The 21,759-nt window shown below is 62.8% G+C and overlaps 1 protein-coding gene across 5 annotated transcripts; it reads left to right on the top strand.

Moving 5' to 3' along the window:
• Positions 1–246: 246 nt before the first annotated feature.
• On the top strand, positions 247–17,361 carry ZBTB7A (zinc finger and BTB domain containing 7A). 5 transcript variants are annotated; one of them, XM_060007449.1, is made up of 3 exons: positions 247–539; positions 10,239–11,515; positions 15,427–17,361. In XM_060007449.1, exons 2-3 carry the CDS (start codon positions 10,254–10,256, stop codon positions 15,926–15,928), a joined length of 1,764 nt encoding a protein of 587 aa, XP_059863432.1. In that variant the 5' UTR covers positions 247–539; positions 10,239–10,253; the 3' UTR covers positions 15,929–17,361. The 5 variants fall into 5 exon arrangements, with proteins under 5 accessions (XP_059863432.1, XP_059863431.1, XP_059863433.1 ...); XM_060007448.1 differs by lacking the exon at positions 247–539 and adding an exon at positions 1,354–1,786; XM_060007450.1 differs by lacking the exon at positions 247–539 and adding an exon at positions 1,961–2,775.
• Positions 17,362–21,759: the final 4,398 nt, after the last annotated feature.

Genomic DNA, 21,759 nt, shown 5'->3' with positions numbered 1-21,759 from the left:
CCCCGGGGAGCTCTGGGGCCAGATAAGCTGGCAGGCTGGCACGGCGCCGCGCAGCGGGGCGGAGAGGTCAGAGGAGGGGGGGGCGCGCCGGGGGCGGGCTGGACCCCCCCACCAACTTGACAAAACCTAATAACAGCCCGGTCTCCCCAGCGCAGCGGGCGAAGCCCCACGGGAGGGCAGAGACGTGGCAAGAGGGGACCTGCCGAGCCTGTTCTGGCCTCTGAGGCCGGGGTGGGGGGGGGCGGGCTGGGCGTGGGGGGGCCGGCGGCTGCGGCACCTTTAAGACAAGGGAGGACCCCTCTTGCCCTCGGAGAAACCAGGAAGGGAGTCGCGAGCATCATACGGGGCTTTGGCTGTACTGTACAGTTACTGTAGGGGCAGTGACGCCGCCGCCGGAGCGAGGGAGCGACGAGGGGAGAGCCAGCGAGGGGAGAGCGAGACGCGGACCCCAGAGGCGAGCGGCCGAGGAGACCAGTCCCAACTCCGGGCCCCGGCCCCGCGCGCCCCGGCCCGGCCCGGCCCCGGCCCGGCCCCGCGAGGTAAGTCAGCGCCCGGCGTAGCCCCCAGCGCGGGGTGCAGGGCGGGGACGGGCCGGGGGCGCTGCGCCCACCCCTGCCCTCTCGGGAAGGGGCGATCCCGGGAGCCGGGGACGTCCCGCAAGTTTCAGAGGAGGGGGTGGTTGGCAGCTGCCCGGAGGCGGGAGGCGCCCTGGATCCCGAGGACGGGGAGGGGGCGCCGCCCGGGAGTGGGTATTGGGGGCGAAGTGCATGGGCTTGTGCGCCAGCCCCCCCCCTCCGTGCATGGTTTTTCGGGGCTCCCAGGCGCGCGGGGAGAGGGGGAGGGGAAGCGGGGCTGCATTGAGGGTGGGGGGAGCCGGCGTGGGGAGATAGGGGGGCGCGTCGCGTGCTAAGTTTGCAGCTGGGTACTGGGGGCGCTCTCGCCCCCCGGGGGCCTATTCGGTGCTGCGTGCATACGTTGGAGTTGGCCAGGATTGAGCTCCATGGGGGAGGGGGGGGAGGGGGCTGAAAAAACAGGGAGGGGGGCTTTGCAAAGGAGGGGGAAGGGGTGGGGTGTCCGGGTGGGCGGGCGCGGCCGCTCGGGCCTCTGGGTATCGTAGTTCCCCCGCGCTCGCGGCTGGCAGGTGGCAGGCGGATAGGACTACAAGTCCCAGGGTGCCCTGCGCTGGCGGTCCGCCGCGGCCCGCGGGTAGGGGCGGTGCGGAGGAGGGGCGGTGAGCGGCGGGCTGGAGAGCCAATGGGCGCGGGCCGATCGCGCGGCGCGGCTCGAGGGCGGGCCCTGCCGGCCAGAGGGCGGGGCCTGGAGCCGGGCTCCCCTTGCCGGGGGCCGGTGGCGGTCCCCGGCTTCCGGCTGCGCGGCCCGCGGGCCGGCCCCCTCCCCGCCCCGGGGCCCCTCCCCGCCTGGTTGTGTAACCGTCCCCAGCCCCCCTCCCGTCAGCCCCCCGCCCCGGGGGGGGGGGTCACCCACCCGGCGCTCCCCGGGGAGGGCGGCGGCCCGGGCGGCCGCGCGGCGCAGGCGAGCCCGGGGATGCGCGGCCTAGTGCAGGCTGGGCCCGGGCGTGGGGGAGGCGGGCGGGCGGACCCAGATCCGGGGTAATTTGCATCGCCCTCCCCCCAGCCCGGGTGGGGATTGGCCGCCGGCGGCGGGGGGTGGCGCGGGGCCAGGCTCACTGCCGCCTCCCGGCCCCTCGGAGGGAGCCAGCCCAGCCGCAGCCGCCGCCACCGCCGCCGCCGGGGCCGGGCCCCCTCGCCGCTGCCCCGGGAAGGAGGTAGGAGCCCCCCGCGCGGGCGGCGCGGTGGGGGCCCGCGGGCCGGGGCGGGGGCCGCGCACTGCGGCCGGGGCGGGGGAGGGGGCCGCTTCCTGCCCCCGCCCGGGCCTGACTCAGCCCTGGGCGGGGGGACCGGCCTGGCCCCTCGCCCTGCCCGCGCGGCCGTCCGGCCCCGGCCCCGGGGTAGGGAGCAGAGAGCACCCCTCTGCCCCGCCCGCGCCCCCAAAGCGCGTGACCCCGTCTCCTCTGGCCCGGACACCCCTCCTTCCCCTTGACGCCACCACCACGTGCGAACCCTGAGCCCGGGCAGAGGAGGGGGTGAACTGGTGGGATCCGGCCCCCTCCCTCGCTCTGCCTCCCTCCCCGGCCTAGGAACCGGCCCCCTCCCCCAGCCCCGGGCCTGGGAACCAGGCAGGGGCCTGAGCTGGGGCCGGTGCACCCCCCGGGGCCCAGGCCTTTGCGGGTCCTGGGAGGCACTGTCCGCGCTGGCTGGCCGGCGGTGAGGGAGTCCGGTGGACCGCGGCAAGAGACTGCTGTCCAACCAGGCCCGGGCACCCTGTGGGCACCCACTAAATGTTTGGGGAATGTAGCCAGCAGTTGGCGGGGTGGCAGGGGGAGGTAGGCAACTCCTCTCTCCCCCTAGCCAGGCGGCGGAAGTGAGAGAGGTGTTGGTGCCCCTCCACCGGGTGTGCCCACCTGGCTCACCCATGGGTGGCGGGCTTGCTTGGCTTCCCCCACCCCCCCTCCCTGCCAGCTGCCTCCCGGACCAGGGCCGGAGCAGGCCCGGCCGGAGAGGGCGTCCAGGATTCCATGTCAGCCCCCCACCCCCACCCCAACAGGGCCAGGGCGTAACCCTGAGTGTGCCGCTCCCACACTGGGGGGCCCTCCCCAGGACCAGCCGATCACTTCCTACTGGCAGAGCTGGTCTTGGGAGAGGTCCGGGGAGTCCAGGCTAGGCCCTGCTGCTGCCCAGGCCCCGGAGGCTCCAGGTAGGGGGGCATTCTCCCCCGAGGGCCACCCCGGGTGGGGCCTGGCACTTATCGGTTGGGCTCGGGGCTCTGTTTACCGCCAGCCATCGCTGTGGAGACGGGAGCCTAGGGGAGAAGGGGGGGCAGGAGCCAGTGGCTGGAAGAGCGAAGCCCTGGGATCCGCATGCCTAATGAAGGAAAGAGGAGCCAACGGGGACACTGAAATTTTAATTCGTGGGTCACTTTGGGGGGGTATTTATTATTCAGTTCTGATTGGCTGACTGGCTGCGTGGTGGCCAGTCAGCACCCTGGCCCGGGCGGGGAGCCACGCAACTCTCAGCAGAGGCCCTCGGCAGCGGGTGGCTGCGGGGAGCCCATGCACCCTTTTCTCTGTGTGAGAGACTGAGGCCCGGCAGTGCTCAGCCTTCGTCCACTGGGGAAGGTTCTCGAGGCAATAGCTACACCTTGTGCTGGCGTTTTTCCTTCCCTTCTTTTCCTTGGAACCCTCTGACCCATAAGCTGGTTGGGCTGGTGGAGGTCCCCGATGCCGTGCGAGGAAACTGAGACCAGGAGGGGAGGCCAGACGCTAGCGTGGGGCCTCAGGGGCTTAGAGCAAGGCTCAGAGTGGTGCCCTATGGGGCAGGGAAGACTGAGGCCCTGGGGGAAGCAGAGAGCAGCCCAAGGTCACCCAGCCAGAGCTGGGTCTGACCCTTGTGGTCCTGCCTCCTAGTTTAGGACGCGTCCAAAGTCCTTTGTGTGTCACAGCCGAGGGGCGCCGGCCCACCTATCTTCCAGAGGGCTTGGAGGTTCACAGCAGGCACCTGTCTGCCAAATGGAGCCTTTGCCCCAAGAGGACAGTGAGGCTCAGAGAGGGGCAGCAAGGTGTCCAAGGTCACACAGCAGGGGCCTTAGCCTCCCTGCCTCCCAGTCTTCTGAGGCAGGCCCTTCCCACCCCATCTGAGCTGCAGCCCCGCCCCTTGGCACCTTGGCCCCTGGAGACTGGCAGGGCTCTGTGTTTTTACAACCCATTATTTCCGAGGAGACCCAGGTCACCTCCCAGAGCCAAGAGTCAGGGCCAACCCCTCTGAAGCAGAGCTGGCCCGAGGAGGGGGTCCACAGGGGTTTCAAATGCTGGCCCACTTGCTCTGTGACCTTGGACAAGCCCCATGGCCTTTTGGAGCCTGAGCATCCTTCTCTGTAAAATGAGGTGGTTGTGGGTTCCCCCCAGGTACTGCCTGCAGATCCACCTGTGTTCCCTTTCCTTGCCTCCCTCATGGAGGAAGCACCTGGGTCAGCTCAGGACACAGCAGGGATTCTGCTGGAGGGTGTGTGTGTGTGTGTGTGTGTGTGTGTGTGTGTGTGTCTGAGACACCCCCCCACCTGTCATCTTGTGCTCCAGGCACCTGATAGACCATAAACCACCCTGCAACAGCCCTGGGCAGTGGAGACCAGAGGAACAGGCTTGGGTGGGGGCCACCGTGGTCCAATCTCAGCCCAGCCCTCCGCTCCACCTGAGGTCCGCCTAGGGAGGTCACCTCCCTTCTGCCAACCTCAGTTTTGCCATCGATACAATGGGGAGATTACCTTTAGGCCAAAAGTGAGGATTTACTCAGTGATTCCCCAGGAATGTTTGTTGAGTGACTGCTGTGTGGTGTCAGGGCCTGGGGGAGCCCCTCCTGCATCTCTTTTCTGATGCCCTGAGTTCACAGGTGTCAGTTGGACTCCAGCCCTGCCCCAGGCTCCCTGTGTGACCTCAGGCAAACCTCTCCCTTTTCTGGGCTGTCACAGGGCAGCTCTGAGGGGGCGTGAGAATAAGCTGTCCTCCCCCCACCGAGGCCCCCAGGGTGGGGGGATTTAGTCCCCTGCTGGTACCTGGGGGCAGTGTGTGTGGTGGGAGAGGAGGGTAGAGCCCTGGCAGGACTAGTTAGTTTGGCCAGATGGAGCCAGACAGGTGACCCGTGTTCAAATCCAGCTCTGCTGTGTGACCCTGGGCAAGTTGCCTCAGTTTCCTGGCCTGTGAAGTGGGGCAGTGGTTACAGACCCTTCCTCCTAGAGCTATGAGCATTGCTGCTGAGGTGATCCAGACCAGGCTCCCGTCAAGCCCCGTTGAGGAACAGCCCCTGCCCTTGCGGCCTGAGTCCTGAGTCTTTGGAGCACCAAAGCGCGGAAGGCGCCCTGTGGAGAATCTGGCCAAAGGACCAGCCCCTCCATCTGTCCCCCCAGCAGGCTGTGGACGGCCACTTGGTGGAAGTGTCCTCACCCACGCCTTTCGGGTTTGACTGGAAAACAAGGCTCGGTCCCACCTCCCATCAGGATGTGTTTGATAGGAGGGAACTGGCTGAATTTGTAGGCATAGGACACTGGGGCCCCAGTGGGCCAAGCACCCCTTTGGGGTTTCCAGGCCGAGCAGTCCACCTGCTCAGGCTGTGGGTGAGGTTGGGGGTGGCACAGGCACCTCCAGGTGACAAGCTGGCCTCAGGGGAGGGAGGGAGCAGTCTGGATGGAAGTCACCCAGGCCTCTCCTGGGCATCTTGGATAAGCAGGTGCAGCCTGAGTTGAGGGCAGTGTAGGCACGGATGGGATTCTGTGAAGCCTGGCTTTGGTTACTCCCGGTGACAGGAAGCTTATTCCTTCCACTTCCACTGAAAATGGCTCTTTCTTCACAGGGCTTCCTCTTGGAAGCTGGTCTTGGTGTCGGGGCTGTACTTCCTGGCCCACGACAGCACTCAGAGCGTGGGAACAGGGTGGGCCTCAGCCCCACCCATGAGTTGGGGCTCAGATGGGATCCCCATGACCTCCTAGTCCCCACCCCCACCAGCCTCCACACACACACTTCCCACTGGGCCTGCAACCTTCCTGCCTCTGGCCCTTTAAGGCCCCGGGCAGGAAGCCCCTCCCCATTTAGGGCAATAAATGGACACATAAAATGGCCGAGGGCCTGTCTGCTGGTGTCTGGCCTGGAGGGAGGCCTGTGAGGACAGGCGGGCAGGGGGCAGGCTGACAGCTGGCAGCCAGCAGTCACCCTGAGCCGTTGGTGCCCCCCACCTCCTGATCAGGACGTTGCATTCCTGTCCCATTAAACCCCGGCCTCGGTACTGGGCCAGGCGGGGATTGGCACCAGGTCGGGGCGGGGTAACCCGTCAGGACCAACCTTGCAACACAGGCTGCCAGGCTGGGAGGGGGCGGGGGCGGCTGGGCACTGGCCTGGCAGCCGCACCTGGGCGCCAGACTTACTGTGTGACCTTGGGGCGGCCGCCCACCCTCTCTGGGCCTGGTTTCCCCCCCACACACATGATGGCTCAGCTTCCTCCTGGGGCTCACCACACACTTCCTTGGTACACAGTAGTTGGGGAGGGGGCTGGATTCCTGGAATGACGTTCAGAGGTGAAGTTCAAAGCCCCCAGTCCACAAGGGAGGGGGTAAACAGCCTCATTGGGCCTTTGGGGATTGTCCCTGGCACACAGTAGGTCCTAGGCCAAAGTTTGCTAAGAGGATGAGAGTGGAACCCTTTGCCACTGTCACAACCCCCAAGGAAAATGAGGCACAGAGAGGTGCTTTTCTTGGCCCAGGTTCACCCAGCTTGGAAATGGAGGAGCCAGGATATGGACGCGGGCTGCTGTGGCAGGTAGTAGGTGTTAGAGGTCCCTTATATAGTTTCCTTTCATTCTCTCTCTGAGTTGTAGGGAGGGAGGCCTTAACCCCCTGTTAAGCTGCCCGCATCCCTGGACACTCCTCCAGGAAGGCGTCAGGTGGCAATTACCTACCTATCCACTGCTGGCCACCCCCTGAGGAGTGTGGGGGGGAGGAGGAGGCCCGGCCCCAACCCTCACCTTGCACCTGACCTTGGGGACTCTCTAGCCTCCTTCCCCTGCCCCTCTCCCAGGTGCCCACCGCTGAGCCTTTGTCCCTGCTGTTTCCCATGCTTAGGACACCTTTCCCACAATCCTAGGGTCCTTCCTGGGTGACACCTGCTGTTCCTGGGACCAAGTCAGGACGCTCCTGACCTCTCCCTGCATCCCCAGTAGTTGAGAGGTGTCAGCTCAGGCCGGCTCAAGTCAGAGCATCTGAGTCCCAGCCTGGCTGCCGGTCTGTTGTGTGACCTTGCCCTGGCCTTATCACCTCCCTGAGCCTCTCCTCATCTCTAAAGCCCAGGGTCCAGTTAGTTCTTGAAGGTTCCAGGGCACAGAGGAGGCCCCCTGGGAGGGCAAAAAGCAGGCCCGGGTCCTTGCTGCCTGCTGCAGCAAGTGACCCTAGGTTAGATTGGAGGTGGGACTGGCACGGTCCCCTGGTACTGGGTGTGCCTGCCAGCCAGGTGGGCGGGGCTGGGTGTGGGCTCTCCAGCACATAGCTCTTTGGTCTTTGGTTCCTCCTGTCGTTTGCTGCGCCCCTACCGCGCACTGCCCAGGGGAGGCCGGGGGCGGGGGGTGGAGGGTGGCTTGGGAGCAGCCCAGAGGGAGGAGGGCGCCCCACCTCCAGCCCAGGAAGAGCCTGCTGAGACCTGCCCCTCGGCCAGCCGCCGAGTCAGCATCGAACGGCCCCGGAAATCCCATGGGGGCGAGTGTTGGGGTGGAGCTGTGATGAAACACGGGGCCCTGGGTGGGTGCGGGCCTGGGCTCAGGGGACCCTGGTCGTTGAGGGGGTGAGGCTTCCTGGAGGAGAGAATTTTCGTTGGCTCATTATTACCGAGGAAACCGCCACGTGTCGGGGCACCTACTAGGTGTCAGGTGCCAGCAGGGCCTCTTAGAGCCAGGAAGGGAGCCACAGGGGTCACCTGGTGAGACGGTGCTGTGGCGCACAGTGGGTGCTCAGTAATAGGTGCTTTTTGCTGCCTGGACCCCACGTGACTTCCTTCTCCCACCTGGCAGGGTCTTCCTCTGCTTTCTTAGAGGGAGGGCCCTGAGAGGCCCCGGGTAGGGGGAGGGCAGTGGCCCCGGGCGTGGCAGGCAGGTGGCGTATGTTCCTGGAGAGAGGGCTGGGTCAGCTTAGTTTCCAGGGCCAGGGAAGGGGCTGTGGCTGGCTGGGAGGTGTCGGGGAGGGAGGGTTGGGGGACCCCCAGCCTCTCGCCTCTGTCAGCTCCTGGATCAGCCTTGCTGGGTGCCCTTGGCCTGGATTCTAGCTGTCTCTGGGCCTTGGTGTTCTCATCTGTAAATGGGGGTCATGCTACTTCCCTGGGGCTTTCCTTGGCTGGTATTGCCCCAGGCCCTGCCCTTTGGGGGAGGGTCTCAGATGACTATGTGCGGGAAATAGAGGCCCCAGCTGGGAAAGGACAGGGGGGCGGACCCTCAGACCCAGCCCAGACCCAAGGGCTGCCCCACACAACAGGCTCTTAGCATGTGGCCCGGCTCCTCCAGCTGGTGGAGATCCAGGCCCAGGGCTGGGTACATTGCCCCAGGCCAGGTTCAAGGCCGGAGCTTGCTCCTTCCCAGCCGGGTGGCTTCCAGCAAGTGGGAGCCTGGGCAGCCTCACGCTTGAAGTAAGGATGTGCCAGCGCCTGGCCCGGTGGGCTTGGTGCCGGTGGGAAGGCGGGGGTGGAGGGGCCGTGGCGAGGGGTGAGTCACCTGGACCAATTCAGGTCTCGACCTAGAGGCCCCAGGAGGACCCCTGAGGGGACACTGGCAAGCAGGGCCAGGGTGGCCATCTTGGCGCGTTGGTGGCCCGGATCAGAGGAGGGGCGAGGAGGGGCCGAGGCCGGTCTGATCCGGAGTCCCATCTGCCTACTCGCTCCCGGGGGCCCGGGGCCAGACGGCAGATGGTGGCAGGGGGTGGAAGCCGCCACAGGGGGCTCTGCCGAGGCTTCCCGTGGCCGAGCCTGGGGGGGGGTCGCGCCCCCATCCCCTTCCTCCTGCTCCCAGCAGCCACATCTGAGCCTGCCCCGCCACCCACCGCGGGCTGGCGGAACAGAGGCGGGAGCTAAGCAGCTGGTGCGGTCGGCGGGAAAGAGGGCGGGCGGCGGAGAGAGGCGTCCCGGGAAGTGCACTGGCCGCCTGCACGCCACACAAAGGCCTCTGTGTCGGCCCCAAGGCCTAGACCCCATTCGCAGGGCGGCCCTGGGTCGGGACAGGCCTACCCTGGCCTTAGGACTGACCAGACCAAGCCCAGCTCCCTTGCCGGGCCAGCCGCCTGTATCCCACTAGAGGCACAGTGGGAGGGATCTGTGTTAGAGCTGAGCTGGGTCACCCAGCTGGGGGTCCTGGGGTCTTTAGAGGCTGAGGAAGGCCCGGTTCAGGCCCTCTCCCCAGAGACATGCAGAGGCTCTGGCCTGAAAGCAGGCTGGCTGGGCCTGGAGGAATGTGGGTTTTGTTGGGTGGCTTGGGGCAGCCGGGGGCTCCCCGGAGAGGGTGGAGGGGTGGGGACAGAGCCAGAGGGTTGCACAAGCGCCCAAGTGGGTGGATGAGTCACAGCCCAGGGGAAGGCGGAAAATAGGAGGCAGGGGAGAGGGGCGGGACAGAGTCCCCCCCATGGCCCTGCTTTTCCAAAGGCTTCTGCCCATTTGACAGATGGGGAGACTGAGGCCCGGAGAGTGGCAGGGCCTCGTCCCGGGCTGAACAGTGCAAACAGGGTGGCCAGAAGGAGAGGGGCTGGCCAGGCAGGAGGTGGGCAGGAGGCCCCCTGGCCCCCCACTCCTCCTTGACAGGGTCAGCTTGAGTGGGCAGGGAGGAGCATCAGGCAGTGGCCTGGTTTCCCCCAGTTACTCACTGCGAGGGTTGAGCCACGTCCTAGGGGTTCCACAGGGCAGGAAGGGGTCTGTCCTGCAGAGTCACCGCCCCACCCCACCAGGGCACGCCCACGGCCCTGATGACCCTGGCCAGGTCCCTGGGTCTTGGCCTTACCCCTTCCTGACTCAGAGCCCCCCAAGAGAACTGGGCCCGACCAGGAGGCAGGAGAGAAGGTTAGGGAGGCCGAGGGGCTAGGCAGGGATGGACGGCCATGCTGGTTGGATATTGGCTCTTGGGTCAGTTGCCCTGGGTTTGAGTTGAGGTGCAGCCATGGGCCCCTGGGACTCCCTGAGCCTGAGCCTCATTTTCTCACCTCTGCGGTGGAGACGGTGCTGCCTCTGGGACTGCTGGGCGCTCAGCCAGGGTAGCGCACGGTGGGTGCCTTATGTCACCGCTGTGGCCTCCTAGAGAGGGCATGGGCAGAATCCCGTGCTCAGATTCATTAGGAAACAACTTGTGTTGGGCATTTATTGAGCACCTTCTGTGTGCTCCCACGCCACTTCAAATTGTCCTTTGGACAGGCACTCCCCTCTCTCGTAAAGCCGGGAGGGGGGCCGGTGTTCATCTCTGAAGCACCCAGTTGGGTTTCGCCAACGTCCTCTCACTTTGATGATGCAGAACCAGCCATGGACCATCCTGATGCAGAGCTGGGGAAACCGAGGCTGGTGGGGGAGGTGGGGGCACTACTTTCTGAGGGCCTCGCAGCCCAGCCAGTGGGCCCGGCCCTCCCTGTCCCTCACGACCGCCCCTTCCTCCCCGGCGCTGCAGGTCTCGGCGCGGAAGATGGCCGGCGGCGTGGACGGCCCCATCGGGATCCCGTTCCCCGACCACAGCAGCGACATTCTGAGCGGACTCAACGAGCAGCGGACGCAGGGCCTGCTGTGCGACGTGGTGATCCTGGTGGAGGGCCGTGAGTTCCCCACGCACCGCTCGGTGCTGGCTGCCTGCAGCCAGTACTTCAAGAAGCTGTTCACGTCGGGTGCCGTGGTGGACCAGCAGAACGTGTACGAGATCGACTTCGTCAGCGCCGAGGCGCTCACGGCCCTCATGGATTTCGCCTACACGGCCACGCTCACCGTCAGCACAGCCAACGTGGGCGACATCCTCAGCGCCGCCCGCCTGCTCGAGATCCCCGCCGTGAGCCACGTCTGCGCCGACCTCCTCGACCGGCAGATCCTGGCGGCCGATGCGGGTGCCGATGCCGGCCAGCTGGACCTCGTAGATCAAATTGATCAGCGAAACCTCCTTCGCGCCAAGGAGTACCTCGAGTTCTTCCAGAGCAACCCCATGAACAGCCTGCCCGCCGCCGCCGCTGCCGCCTCATTCCCATGGTCTGCCTTTGGCGCATCCGACGATGACCTGGACGCCACCAAGGAGGCCGTGGCCGCTGCCGTGGCCGCTGTGGCTGCCGGCGACTGCAATGGCTTGGACTTCTACGGGCCCGGCCCCCCAGCCGAGCGACCCCCGGCCGGGGACGGGGATGAGGGAGATAGCAACCCAGGTCTGTGGCCGGAGCGTGATGACGACGCCCCCGCTGGGGGCCTCTTCCCACCCCCCGTGGCCCAGCCGTCCACCGCCACACAGAACGGCCACTACGGCCGGGGCGGGGAGGAGGAGGCAGCCTCGCTGTCAGAGGCAGCCCCGGAGCCGGGCGACTCTCCGGGCTTCCTGTCGGGCACGGCCGAGGGCGAGGACGGGGACGGGGCCGACACGGACGGGCTGGCGGCCAGCACGCTGCTGCAGCAGATGATGTCGTCGGTGGGCCGGGCGGGAGCGGCGACGGCGGGGGACAGCGACGAGGAGTCACGGGCGGATGACAAGGGCGTCGTGGACTACTACCTGAAGTACTTCAGCGGCGCCCACGACGGCGACGTCTACCCGGCCTGGTCGCAGAAGGTGGAGAAGAAGATCCGGGCTAAGGCCTTCCAGAAGTGCCCCATCTGCGAGAAGGTCATCCAGGGCGCCGGCAAGCTGCCGCGGCACATCCGGACCCACACGGGCGAGAAGCCCTACGAGTGTAACATCTGCAAGGTCCGATTCACCAGGTGAGCCGGCGCCACCGCGGCGGGGGGCGTGGGGGAGGGGGGTGCTTCCTGGGGGCCCTTTGCCCCAAAAGCAGCCACACGGGGACCCCCTGCCCCGCCTGCGCGAGCACGCTCACACCCTGCCTCCGCGTGCGAAAACAACACCGCGCCCTGCCCTGCAAGGGTGCCTTGTCCATCGGGGCACCCCCGACCCCCATGCGCCTGTCGAGAGAGCCTGGGTGGGTGGTGCCGCGCAGGCCCTAAACAAGGTGACCACTAGAACATAAAGCGTGCCAGGCGGTGCCGACCTGCGTGAGGCTGGAAGGAAGGGCCCAAGGAGTTGCTTTTCTTCCTTTTCCCTGGGTGGTTCTTCTCATCCCGACTGGAGCATTTGGGCCTTGGGAGAGGGTGACAGCCCCACTGGGAGCAGGGAGTTCTGGTCGTTAGGTAACTTTGAAGTCTTCCGTGAGCCCGGGGGACTTGCTTCATTCAGCCAACATTTATGGAGTGCCTGCTGGGTGCCAGGCCCTGTTCTAAAAGTGGAGGGACAAGCCAAAATCCCCGTGGGGGCGACGGAGCATGTGCGAGATAAAACCGCAGAACTGATAACACTAGTTGGTGGAAAGTGCCAGGGAGGAAAAGAGCAGAGAACAGGGTCGGGGTGTGGTTGTAGGTGCTGCCTTAAACAGGGAGGCTTCCCCGAGAACTGAGAGCTGAAGGAGGAGAAGGAGGGAGCCGTGGGGAGCGGGAAAGGGAGAGGCAGAGGGAAGAGCCAGTGCAAAGGCCCTGAGGCCAGTTCAGCTTAGGGACTCGCCACAACCAGTGGAGGGAAAAGGGCACGGGAGCCGTTGGGCTTGGTCCCTGGACAGGAGGAGTTTGAGGCCAGGCTGGGGGGATTTTGCGATCTGGTCTTAAGAGTCCAGAGGTGGCAGGCTGGGTCTTGTGGGCCAGCCCAGTGGGAGCGGGGGGCTGGTGTGTGGGGGCCTAGCCAGGCTGGGTGACTCAGCATCACCCCCTACCCTCACCAGCCCCGGGGTTCCCCAAGCCACACCCACCCAGGCCGAAGAAAGAGGCCATTGTCCCAGCTTCCCGGCCCTGCCCTGTGGGGACAGGATCTGGGAGCTGACCCCCGGACCAGCACCTGGGCCCCTTCCCCAGCAAGCCAGGAGAGGAGGGTGTGGCTGGGACTCCAGGGCCCAGGAGTGCCAGGCAGGGGTAAAGGGCACTGGCCGGGAGGCAGGCAGCCTGGTGGGTGGCCTGGCTCCCCCCCTTTGGTGAGATTGGGGTGCCGCTGGTCTTAGGGGCCTCCCTCTTGCTCCAGATGTGGAGATGGTGGACTGGGCTGGCTGTGGGTCCTGCCCTCAGGGGTCTTAGAGCCTGGGAGGAGCAGCCTGGTAGAGGCCCAGCAAGCCAGAGCCTGGAGAGGTGACACCTTCCCCCACGCCCCCACCCTCAGCCAGGCTCAGTTTCACCTTCTGGCCTGGAGCTCTCTTGGCCACCCCGCCCTCAACCCAGGGCTGATCCTGTTTGCCGTTCTAGGAAACTGAGGCATAGAGAGGGCCACCAGGCCAGGCCTCTTCCTCCCAGGTGCCCACCTGGCTCCTCTCTGCCCCCCAGGGCCCCAGCCCCCGCCCCTCCCTCCAGGCTGGGGAGCCCAGGGGCCCCTCTGAGTCACACTAGAGAGTTGAGTAAGCAGGGCCTGTGGCGGCCGGGGCTATAATTACCCAGGCCGGGGCTTGAAGTGATGAAACTGGGGCTTCCTCCACCCCCACCCCACATTGGGACAGCCCCCAACCCTCTGTGCAACTCAGGGCAAGTCACTTCCCCTCTCTGAGCCTCCAAGCCTCAGCTAGGGACATCTCTGTACAGTGCTAGAACAATCCGAGTCTCTCCTGTTCCCTCCGTGACCTGGCCCCAGGGTCTGAGTGGGACAACTGGGAGACCATGTTAGCCGGCTCCTAGGAGGCGGGGTAGGCGGTGGCGGGAAGCGCCTGGCCATTGCCATCCTCTTTCTGGTAACAGCTCAAGTTAATCCAGGGAGCGATGAGTTTATTGTGGCCCAGGTTCTGCTGGCTCACGTGGGAGTATAACGGGGCCAGAGAATAGGCAGGGGGTCTGGTTGCAAAGGTCCAGGTCTTGATCCTCAGAACAGTAAGAAGCCATAGAAGTTAGGCCAAGCAGGGACACCAGCTCTGTGGGAGGTGCCAGAGGGAGGGACTTGGGACTGAAAGAGCCTGGGGGGAGGAGGGTGCAGGCCTTTGTCTCGGGGTTGGGAAAGATTTCCTGGAGGAGGAGGGGCATTTCCAGTGGGGCTTTGAAGGATGAGTAGGAGTTTATTAGTCCTGGCACTGAAGAAGCTCTCAGTCTGGTGGGCATCAGAAGGGAGAGACCCTGAGTGACTCAGTGGAGCATAAGAGTCTGCAGCAAGGAGCAGGTCAGATTCTACCCAGAGCTCTGGAGACCCAGGTCCCTGCCCCTGCCTTGTGGATTCCAGGCAGGAATCCACCCACATCACTATGGACCAGCATAGTACAATAGAAATATCATGTGAGCCACCTCCGTGACTCTACATTTTCTGGCAGCCACATTTTTAAAAAGTGAAAGAAACAGGTGAAAGTAATTTTAATCATATTTTTACATAGTCCATTAGTTCTATTTCAATATGTGATCAATAAGCAAAATTATAAATGAGATATTGTACAGTACATTGAGCAAATGAAGTCTTCAGAATCTGGGGTGCCTTTTGCACTTCTTACGCATCTCACCTTGGACCAGCCACATTTCAAGGGCTCAAGGGGACAGAGCAACACCTGGGCCATAGCCTCCCCAGAGCTGATATGGTGACCAGCTTTGTGGGCCAAAGGCCCCAGGCTGAGCCAGGTCCACACAGTTCCCTGTGGGTGAGATGGGCATGGAGGGGCCCTGGAATCACACCCAGTCCCTGTTTTCAGGGCTCACAGTCCAGTCAGGGAGACAGATGAGAAACAAAGGCGGTGGCATGAGGGACCGGGGTTGAGGGAGTCTGGGAGGGCCTCTCTGAGGAGATCACGTTTGGGCTGAAATTCAACTGTGAAGATCTGGGAGGGAAAAAAGTGCTCCAGGTAGTCAGAACAGCATGTTTAAAGGCCCTGAGGCAGGCTCCTTGTTATCAGCGTGTTGGGGTGACAGCCAGGAAGCCAGTGTGGCCAGAGCAGAGGGAGGCAGAGGTGAGGGGAGATCTGGCAGGAACTGGGGGTAGGGGGTGGGGTCCCTGGGGTGGGGACTTGGTTACTACTGTGACTAGCTGCTCTGGATTTTCAGTGACTGAGGGGTTTCCCAGGACACAGAACTTTCAGTGCTAAAGCCAGGACAGCTTAACCCTCTCTGTTACCAAATACTCCGGCATTCCTCCTTGGTCCTTGTAGCATTTTCAGCACCTGGAACGGGGTCTGCTATGCAGCAGGTGCTCAGTAAATGCCTGTAGTGTGAAGCCATGCACCTGCCACTGGGCAGAGCCCCAGGTGGGAGGGAGGCCTGTTATCTTCCTCCTCCTATGCATAAGAAAAGGGTTTCAGTGGGACTTCCCTGGTGGTCCAGTGGTTAAGACTCTGCGCTTCCACTGCAGGGGGCATGGATTTGATTCCCTGGTGGGGGAACTAAGATCCCGCAGTGCGGCCAAAAGAAAAACTGGGTTTCAGAGAGGTTCAGCCATTTCCCCGTGGCCACACAGCGAGCGGGGTCCAAGACCCTTTTCACACCTTAGTGGATTCCTTGGTGCTGTTCTCAGAATGGGGACCCGCACCCCCTTTCCCCGCAAAACGGGGGCGCCCCTGCCGCAGCCCACCTTTCCGCAAGGGTCCCGGTTTCCCCGCGCCGAGGCTGGCGGGGACGGGGGGCTTCCATCCTGGGCATGGGCCCGGCCGGGCGCCAGCTGACCCTCGGCCCGTCCACAGGCAGGACAAGCTCAAGGTGCACATGAGGAAGCACACGGGCGAGAAGCCGTACCTGTGCCAGCAGTGCGGGGCGGCGTTCGCGCACAACTACGACCTGAAGAACCACATGCGCGTCCACACTGGCCTGCGCCCCTACCAGTGCGACAGCTGCTGCAAGACGTTCGTGCGCTCCGACCACCTGCACAGACACCTCAAGAAGGACGGCTGCAACGGCGTGCCCTCACGCCGCGGCCGCAAGCCCCGGGTGCGGGGTGGCGGGCTTGGGGGGCCCGACCCCGCCCCCGCCCCGGGGGCCCCTGTGCCGCCCGGCGCCCCTGCCCCGCCCGGGTCGCCGGATGCGCGGCGCAATGGCCAGGAGAAGCACTTTAAGGACGAGGACGAGGATGAGGACGAGGCCAGCCCTGACGGCCTGGGCAGGTTGAATGTAGCGGGCGCCGCTGGGGGAGGCGACGGGGGCGCCGGGGCCACCGCCGATGGCAGCTTCGCGGCCGGACTCGCTTGAAAACCAAAAAAAGAGAAAACAGAAACCCGAGAAAGAGAGAGAGAGAGAGCAAATCACCCACCACCCCCAAAAAACACAAAAAAAGAAATCTATCTATATACAGATATCTATATCTATATATATATATATACAGATATATATATATGAAGCGTCACAGAATCTAGGGTAGTGCTTTTCTCAGATTTTTCTCCTTCATGATGTTCTCTCCCTCCACGGGGACCCTCGCCCCCCCCACCCCCAGCCCCGCTTGCCCCCCACCCCGTTGATGGCTTTTGGGGCTCAGCTTGGGGTTTTTGTGGGATACGAGGGTTCTGAGCTCCCCGGGCGCCCCGCGGTTCGGGGTCTGGGGTCCCATCGGAGGCCCGATCAGGGCCCCAGGTCCCAGCAGGGGTGAGGGTGGTCACGGGGGCGTGGGCCGGGGATGGCGGGGGAGGGGGGGGCTTTTCTTTTCCTCGCCCTGCCCCGCCCCCGCTGATTTCTAGAGTCTTTTGAGATAAGACCTTAAAAATGATTTGTGTCCGCTGTGAGCGGACGTTAAAACGGCCCCATCCGCACCCCCACCCTCCTTCCTCAGGGCACTTCCGAAGTGGGGGTCTCCCCCTCCGTCTCCCCACCTGCCTCCCTGCCTCCCGTCCCTGCCTGTGGTCCCCCGGATCTCCTGGCCACCGCGACACAAATCTATTTATTTCCAGGCGTGGAGAAAGGGGAGAAGACGGGGAAGGGGGGGGAGGGCACCAGGGTGACTCCCCAAGGGCCCCCGCCGCCTTCCTTCACGGCACTTACAACCCGGCGGGACCTGCGGGCCGCCACTCAGGGTGCCCCTGCCACCCCCGTCTTGGTCCTCCGACCCAGGCCCACCCCAGACCCCATGAGACGTTTGGAGATTCGAAACTTTTTGTCTTCACCCTCTCCCCTTCCCCTAGCCCTGTCCCGATTTTTAAAAGCACTTTTTAGATTTTTTTTTCTCTTTTCCTCCTTAAAAACAAAATTTATATATAGATATATATATATATAAAATATACTTTTCCTCAGAGGAGCAGGCGACTGTGGGGTGAGAGAGCCAAGAGCAGAGGGAACGCAGGGTCTCACGGTGGCAGGGATGTGGGGAGCGAGAGTGTCCAGAAGTTCCAATGTCACAAAAGCAATAAAAACAAGATTTTACAAAAATGAAAGGAAAAAAAAAAAAAAAAACAACAAGACAACCAACCACAAATAGAAGTCTTGGCACTTTGTAACAGAACGGGTACTACACTTTATCTTAATTCTTAATTTAAAAACATGTTTACAAGTTGCAACCAACTTCTATGAAAAGTCAAAAAGACAAAAAAAAAAAATAAGAGCGAGAGAGCGAGCGAGAGAGAGCGAGAGAGAGCAAACAGAAATTCCTAAAAGTCGATTTATTTTTGTACAAAATAATAAAAAAAGAAACCCACCACAGACGTAGAATCCACTTCTGTTCCCCGAGGTGAGAAGGGGGTCAGGAAGTCACGGGTGAGGGCGAAGCCTTCTGAGGTATTTGTGCTTTACCATGGGGGCTCGCCTTGCAGGCAGGACTGCGGGGTTTTTGTGTTTCTGCCGTGTCCCCCCCACCCCGCCCAGCACCTCCCCGCCCCATTCTGTCCCTTTTTGGGTTCTGATTTGGAGACGTCTCCTCACCTGCTAGCCATACAGTGGCCACCCGTGTCCGCGGGGACCCTCCTTACCGACTCCCCAGCTCAGGGATGGGCCCGAGAGAGGGCTGGCCTTCCAACCAGCCGGAGCAATCCCGTCTCCCTGCCCTTGTCCCCCGACCCTTGCTGTCCCCCCACCCTCCAACATGGCCGCCCTTCCTTGTGGCCACCGAGGAGCTGCCATCTTGGATACACCATCCCCACCGAGGTGGGTGACAGGGGGCCTCACCTCCAGGGCCTTACTCCACCCCCCACTGCACCCCTCTTTTTACTCAAAGGCACTGACTGTAACCTGGGGGCTGGCACCCGCCTCCCCCCAGCCTCTGGCTCCCCAAAGGCCCGGCATTGACCGAGCCACAGGCCACGGACTGGGGCCAGGGCTGGGGAGGCCGTGTCGCCAGAGGCCGGGGCACCCTCCTCCCCCCCACCCATCCCCCGTCGCATATGCAACCCTAGCGTGGGGCCCTGTAAATAGACGCTCTGCTGAGCGGAGACCCTTCCTCGTCAAAAGCCGGAGGTGCGGGGGGTGTCCCCGCTCCCCGCCTCTAGCTGCTGGCCCGTCACCCCGTGCCCCTTGGTTCTGTGACAGACCCCATCTCTTTCTTGTTTTTAAAGGGAAGCTTTTAAAGAAGGCAACTTTCATCATTGTTTCTACAGGACAGTTTTTTTGTTTCCTCCTGCTCCCCCCACCCCTGAGCCTGTCAGCCCCCCAGATGTCTCAGGACCCCCCCTCCTGAGGGGGGTGGCAGGGGAGCCCAGGGCCGGGTGGCCCCGCCCACACCCCAGCATCGTGGGGCGAGCTCTCTCAGAGAACAACCCGTGCAAGCTGAACAGGGAGCTCGAGTGCCCAGGCTAGGGGGACCTGCACCCCTACCCCATCCCAGAGAGGTTCCCTGAAGGGACAGCCCTCTCCCCCACTACCCACACACCCCCTCGCAATAAAACCAACTGAAAAATCACAGCTGTCGTCCTGGCCGGGTGGGGGGAGACCAGGCTTGGGGGATTAAGGCCTCTGGGACTACAGCGGGGGCAAGGGCTGAACCCCCGCCGAGCACACTTTAACACAAACCTCCTCGGGAATTGCACTAAACCCCTACCCCTAGCTCTGCGCTCAGCTTCTGCCAGCCTTGCCCACCCACTCCGCCTTAACCCCTCTCCTGCTGCCCACCAGCCCATCCCCGGGGGCCGCAGCATCTGCATGGGCCCAGAGCCGGGACCCCCGCCCTCCCAGCCCAGGCCCTGCCCCCCAACTCCGCGCAATCACATACTGTATATAGACGTGGATCAATTTTATTTTTATTCTTTAAATTAAGGTCGTGATAAAGTGTTGCCAAAGATACTGCTGAATTCTCGCGTTTCAGGAAACAAACAAAAAAAAAATTTTGAGGGGGAACGTGCTGACTGGTCAGAAAGGACAGAGCAAAAAGTTTTTTTGTTTGGTTGTTTGGGTTTTTTTTTTGTGGTTTCTTTTTTTGGGGTGTTTTTTTTTTAACTGCCTGGTACAAAAAAAAAAAAGAAAAAAAGAAAAACAGCGAAATTGTTATTTCCATCATCTTGGTGAAGCTGCGTGAATGTGTGTGTGTGCTTGTGTATGAGTGAGGTCCAGGCGGGGGGAACTCCAGGAGGGGGCTCCGGCAGGGGTGGGGGGGAGGGCGTCCTGGGACGACGGCGGTGGGCCAGCAGGATGGTGGGGGCCGGAGCCCTCACCTGGAGCGGTCGCCAGCCTGCAGGACCCGGGAGAGAGAGATTAGCACCCTTGCTGCTGCCCCCTGGCTAGCCCCCTCACCTTGATCCCCACCCCGCCTTTTGAGATTAGGAGAAAAAAAAAAAAGGCAAAAAAATACAAACCTTAAAAACCAGTGAATGTAAAGTGCCGGACCAGGCCCAGCCTGACAAGAGTTTGAGTCTGGACCTGTGCCCAGCTGGGCTCCCCTGGGCCATACCAAAGTCTGCCCCCCGTGGGCGGCTCGCCCAGGAGACCCCTCATGGCTATCCTGTCTTGTCACCCTGTTTGTACGTGGCTGTCCCTTTGCTTCCTTCCAAGGGGGAGGGGGTCTTAGGTAGGGGGGAGGGGTCCCCCAGCCCCTTCAAGAGTGTTCTGGGGAGTCTTTGCACTACTGAGACCCATTGTCCGTGGAGGGAACGGCCTCGTGGCATGTGATGGGACAGAAGAGGCAGGGGCTCCTCCAGGACCAAGGCAGTCCAGGCAGCCAGGATTGTAGGCGGCAAGAAACGAGAGTGAAAGGAAAAGCAGGAGAAAAAAAGTAAAAAATCAATAAAAAAAAAAAAAGCAAAAATCCTATTTTTTGAGAAAGAAAGATATTTATATTTGCAGTTTTATTTTAAAAAAGTTATTTAAGCTGAGGAAGCAGCCTTCCTGGAGTGGGGATGTTGGCTGGCGCAGGACGGGTCAGGGCCTGGGGCTCGGGCACCCCAGGAGCCATAACCTCAGAGTAAGACTAGCTCGCACTAAATATATAGATTTACACGGGGGGTGGGGGGGCAGGGCAGGAGATGGAGGGGGCTGGGGAGACCTCCATCGCCTGGCTGGGGCTGCCTGAAGGCTGTGGCCAGGGGTCCCAATGCCCAGGGTCCCCCCTGCCCCACCCGGGCCCAGACATGAGGTGCCTTGGACTTTGGGGGGCCAGGCCTGGTGGAGGGGGGCAGGGGTGGCGCCCACCGGGGGCACAGAGCACAGAGCAGACATTCCATAGACTGTATTTGAGAGTCTTTATAAAGTGTGGGAGATTTAAAAAAAAAATTGATAAAAATGCACTTTTGGGGGGTGGGGAGGGAGAAGCTTTAAAAGTAATAAAAGAAACAAAAAAACAAAAACAAAAAGACAAAAGATGATGAAAAACCAGACAAAAAAAAAATCATTTTTCTTGTACATAAAAAAACCACTAAACGCAGCCTGTTACGACCGCTGCTGCCTCATTTGCCTGATTTTGATGTTCTTTGTGTTTTGTTGGGGCGGGGTGGGGGAGGCTGGGAGCGGGGATGGAGGGTTTGGGGGGCCCCTTCCCTGTGGGCTGGGCCCCTTGTCAACACCACTCCGGGCCCCCCTACTTGGATTCCAGGGAGAGGACTTCAAACTCAGTCTGACCCTTCCTACCAGGCCTGGGAGGCAGGGGCGTGGATGCAGTGACCCTGCCTCTGGGCTTCCAGGGTGGTGTGGGTGTCGCCAGTAGTACCAGGCCTGGGGCCCCTACAGAGGAGGTGACCCACACCCCGGGGCATGGGCGGGTGGCACCAGGAAGGGGCCTGAGGGCCGGTGAGGGCGAGGATGGGGGTGGGCAGGGAGAGCCGGCTGGGCAGCCTCCTCGGTCACCTCCGACTGCAGGGTTTCTGGAGGCCCTGGGTTGGGGTGGCCTCAGCCCGGGAACATCAAGTCTGCCAGAGGGCCCCAAGGTGCCAGCCCACGCTGGGCCCCACTGACATGACCCAGGATCCAAGCTGGCTGCTTCCACCCACGCTTCCCGGGGGAAGTCAGGCCGGGGTCCCCTCACTGGGGACAGGGGTCTTAGGCTGCAGCCCCTCCTCTGGTTTGGGGTCATCATACACAGCCACTTTCAGGGCCCTGGAAGAGCCCTCCTCCCGTCTGTCTCCGTCAGACTGGGGCCAGCGGGGTGGGGTGGGGGTGGGGTGATGGAGGGGCCCCGAGGGGACACAATGGCCATGCCGCGGCCTGGGAGAGGAGGGCCAGCCAGCCTTTGCCAGGAGCTTGGGGAGGATGCAGAGTGGCGGCTCCGGGGGTCCTCCATCAGCAGCAAGGTCACTTGCCTGTCTGTGCTTAACATGGACCCAGGTCTCCAACTCGGGCCAGGGTGGGTAGGGGACCAGGGCTTCCACAGACAGACCCCGAGGGGACCTGAGCCAGCCAAGAGGGAGACTGGAGGCCTCGGATGATGGTGAAGGATGGTTCTGCAGCCACTCGGCCCAGGAGGGCATCTTCGGTTAGGCTCCCATGCCTCCCCCGCTAAGAGAATTCTTGCATATTCGGAGAATTGTGCAACCATCACCTCCATCTAGTTCTAGAACACCCTCATCACCCCACAAAGAAACCCCTTCCCCACTAGCAGTCACTCCATATCCCCCTCTCCCAGCCCCTGGTGACCTCTAACCCCTGTCTCTGTGGATTGGCCTGTTCCGGACATGTCA

Source organism: Delphinus delphis, chromosome 3, assembly GCF_949987515.2.
Source record: "Delphinus delphis chromosome 3, mDelDel1.2, whole genome shotgun sequence".
NCBI classification, from domain to species: domain Eukaryota; kingdom Metazoa; phylum Chordata; class Mammalia; order Artiodactyla; family Delphinidae; genus Delphinus; species Delphinus delphis.
The sequence above is the reverse complement of the archived record's forward strand: the minus strand, read 5'-3'. Positions and strand labels throughout refer to the sequence as shown.

Coding starts and splice junctions, on each gene's coding strand:
- ZBTB7A (XM_060007446.1), top strand. CDS start 10,080: ATGATGCAGAACCAGCCATGGACCATCCTGATGCAGAGCTGGGGAAAC. Junction 11,516..15,426: donor TGCAAGGTCCGATTCACCAG/GTGAGCCGGCGC, acceptor GCCCGTCCACAG/GCAGGACAAGCTCAAGGTGC.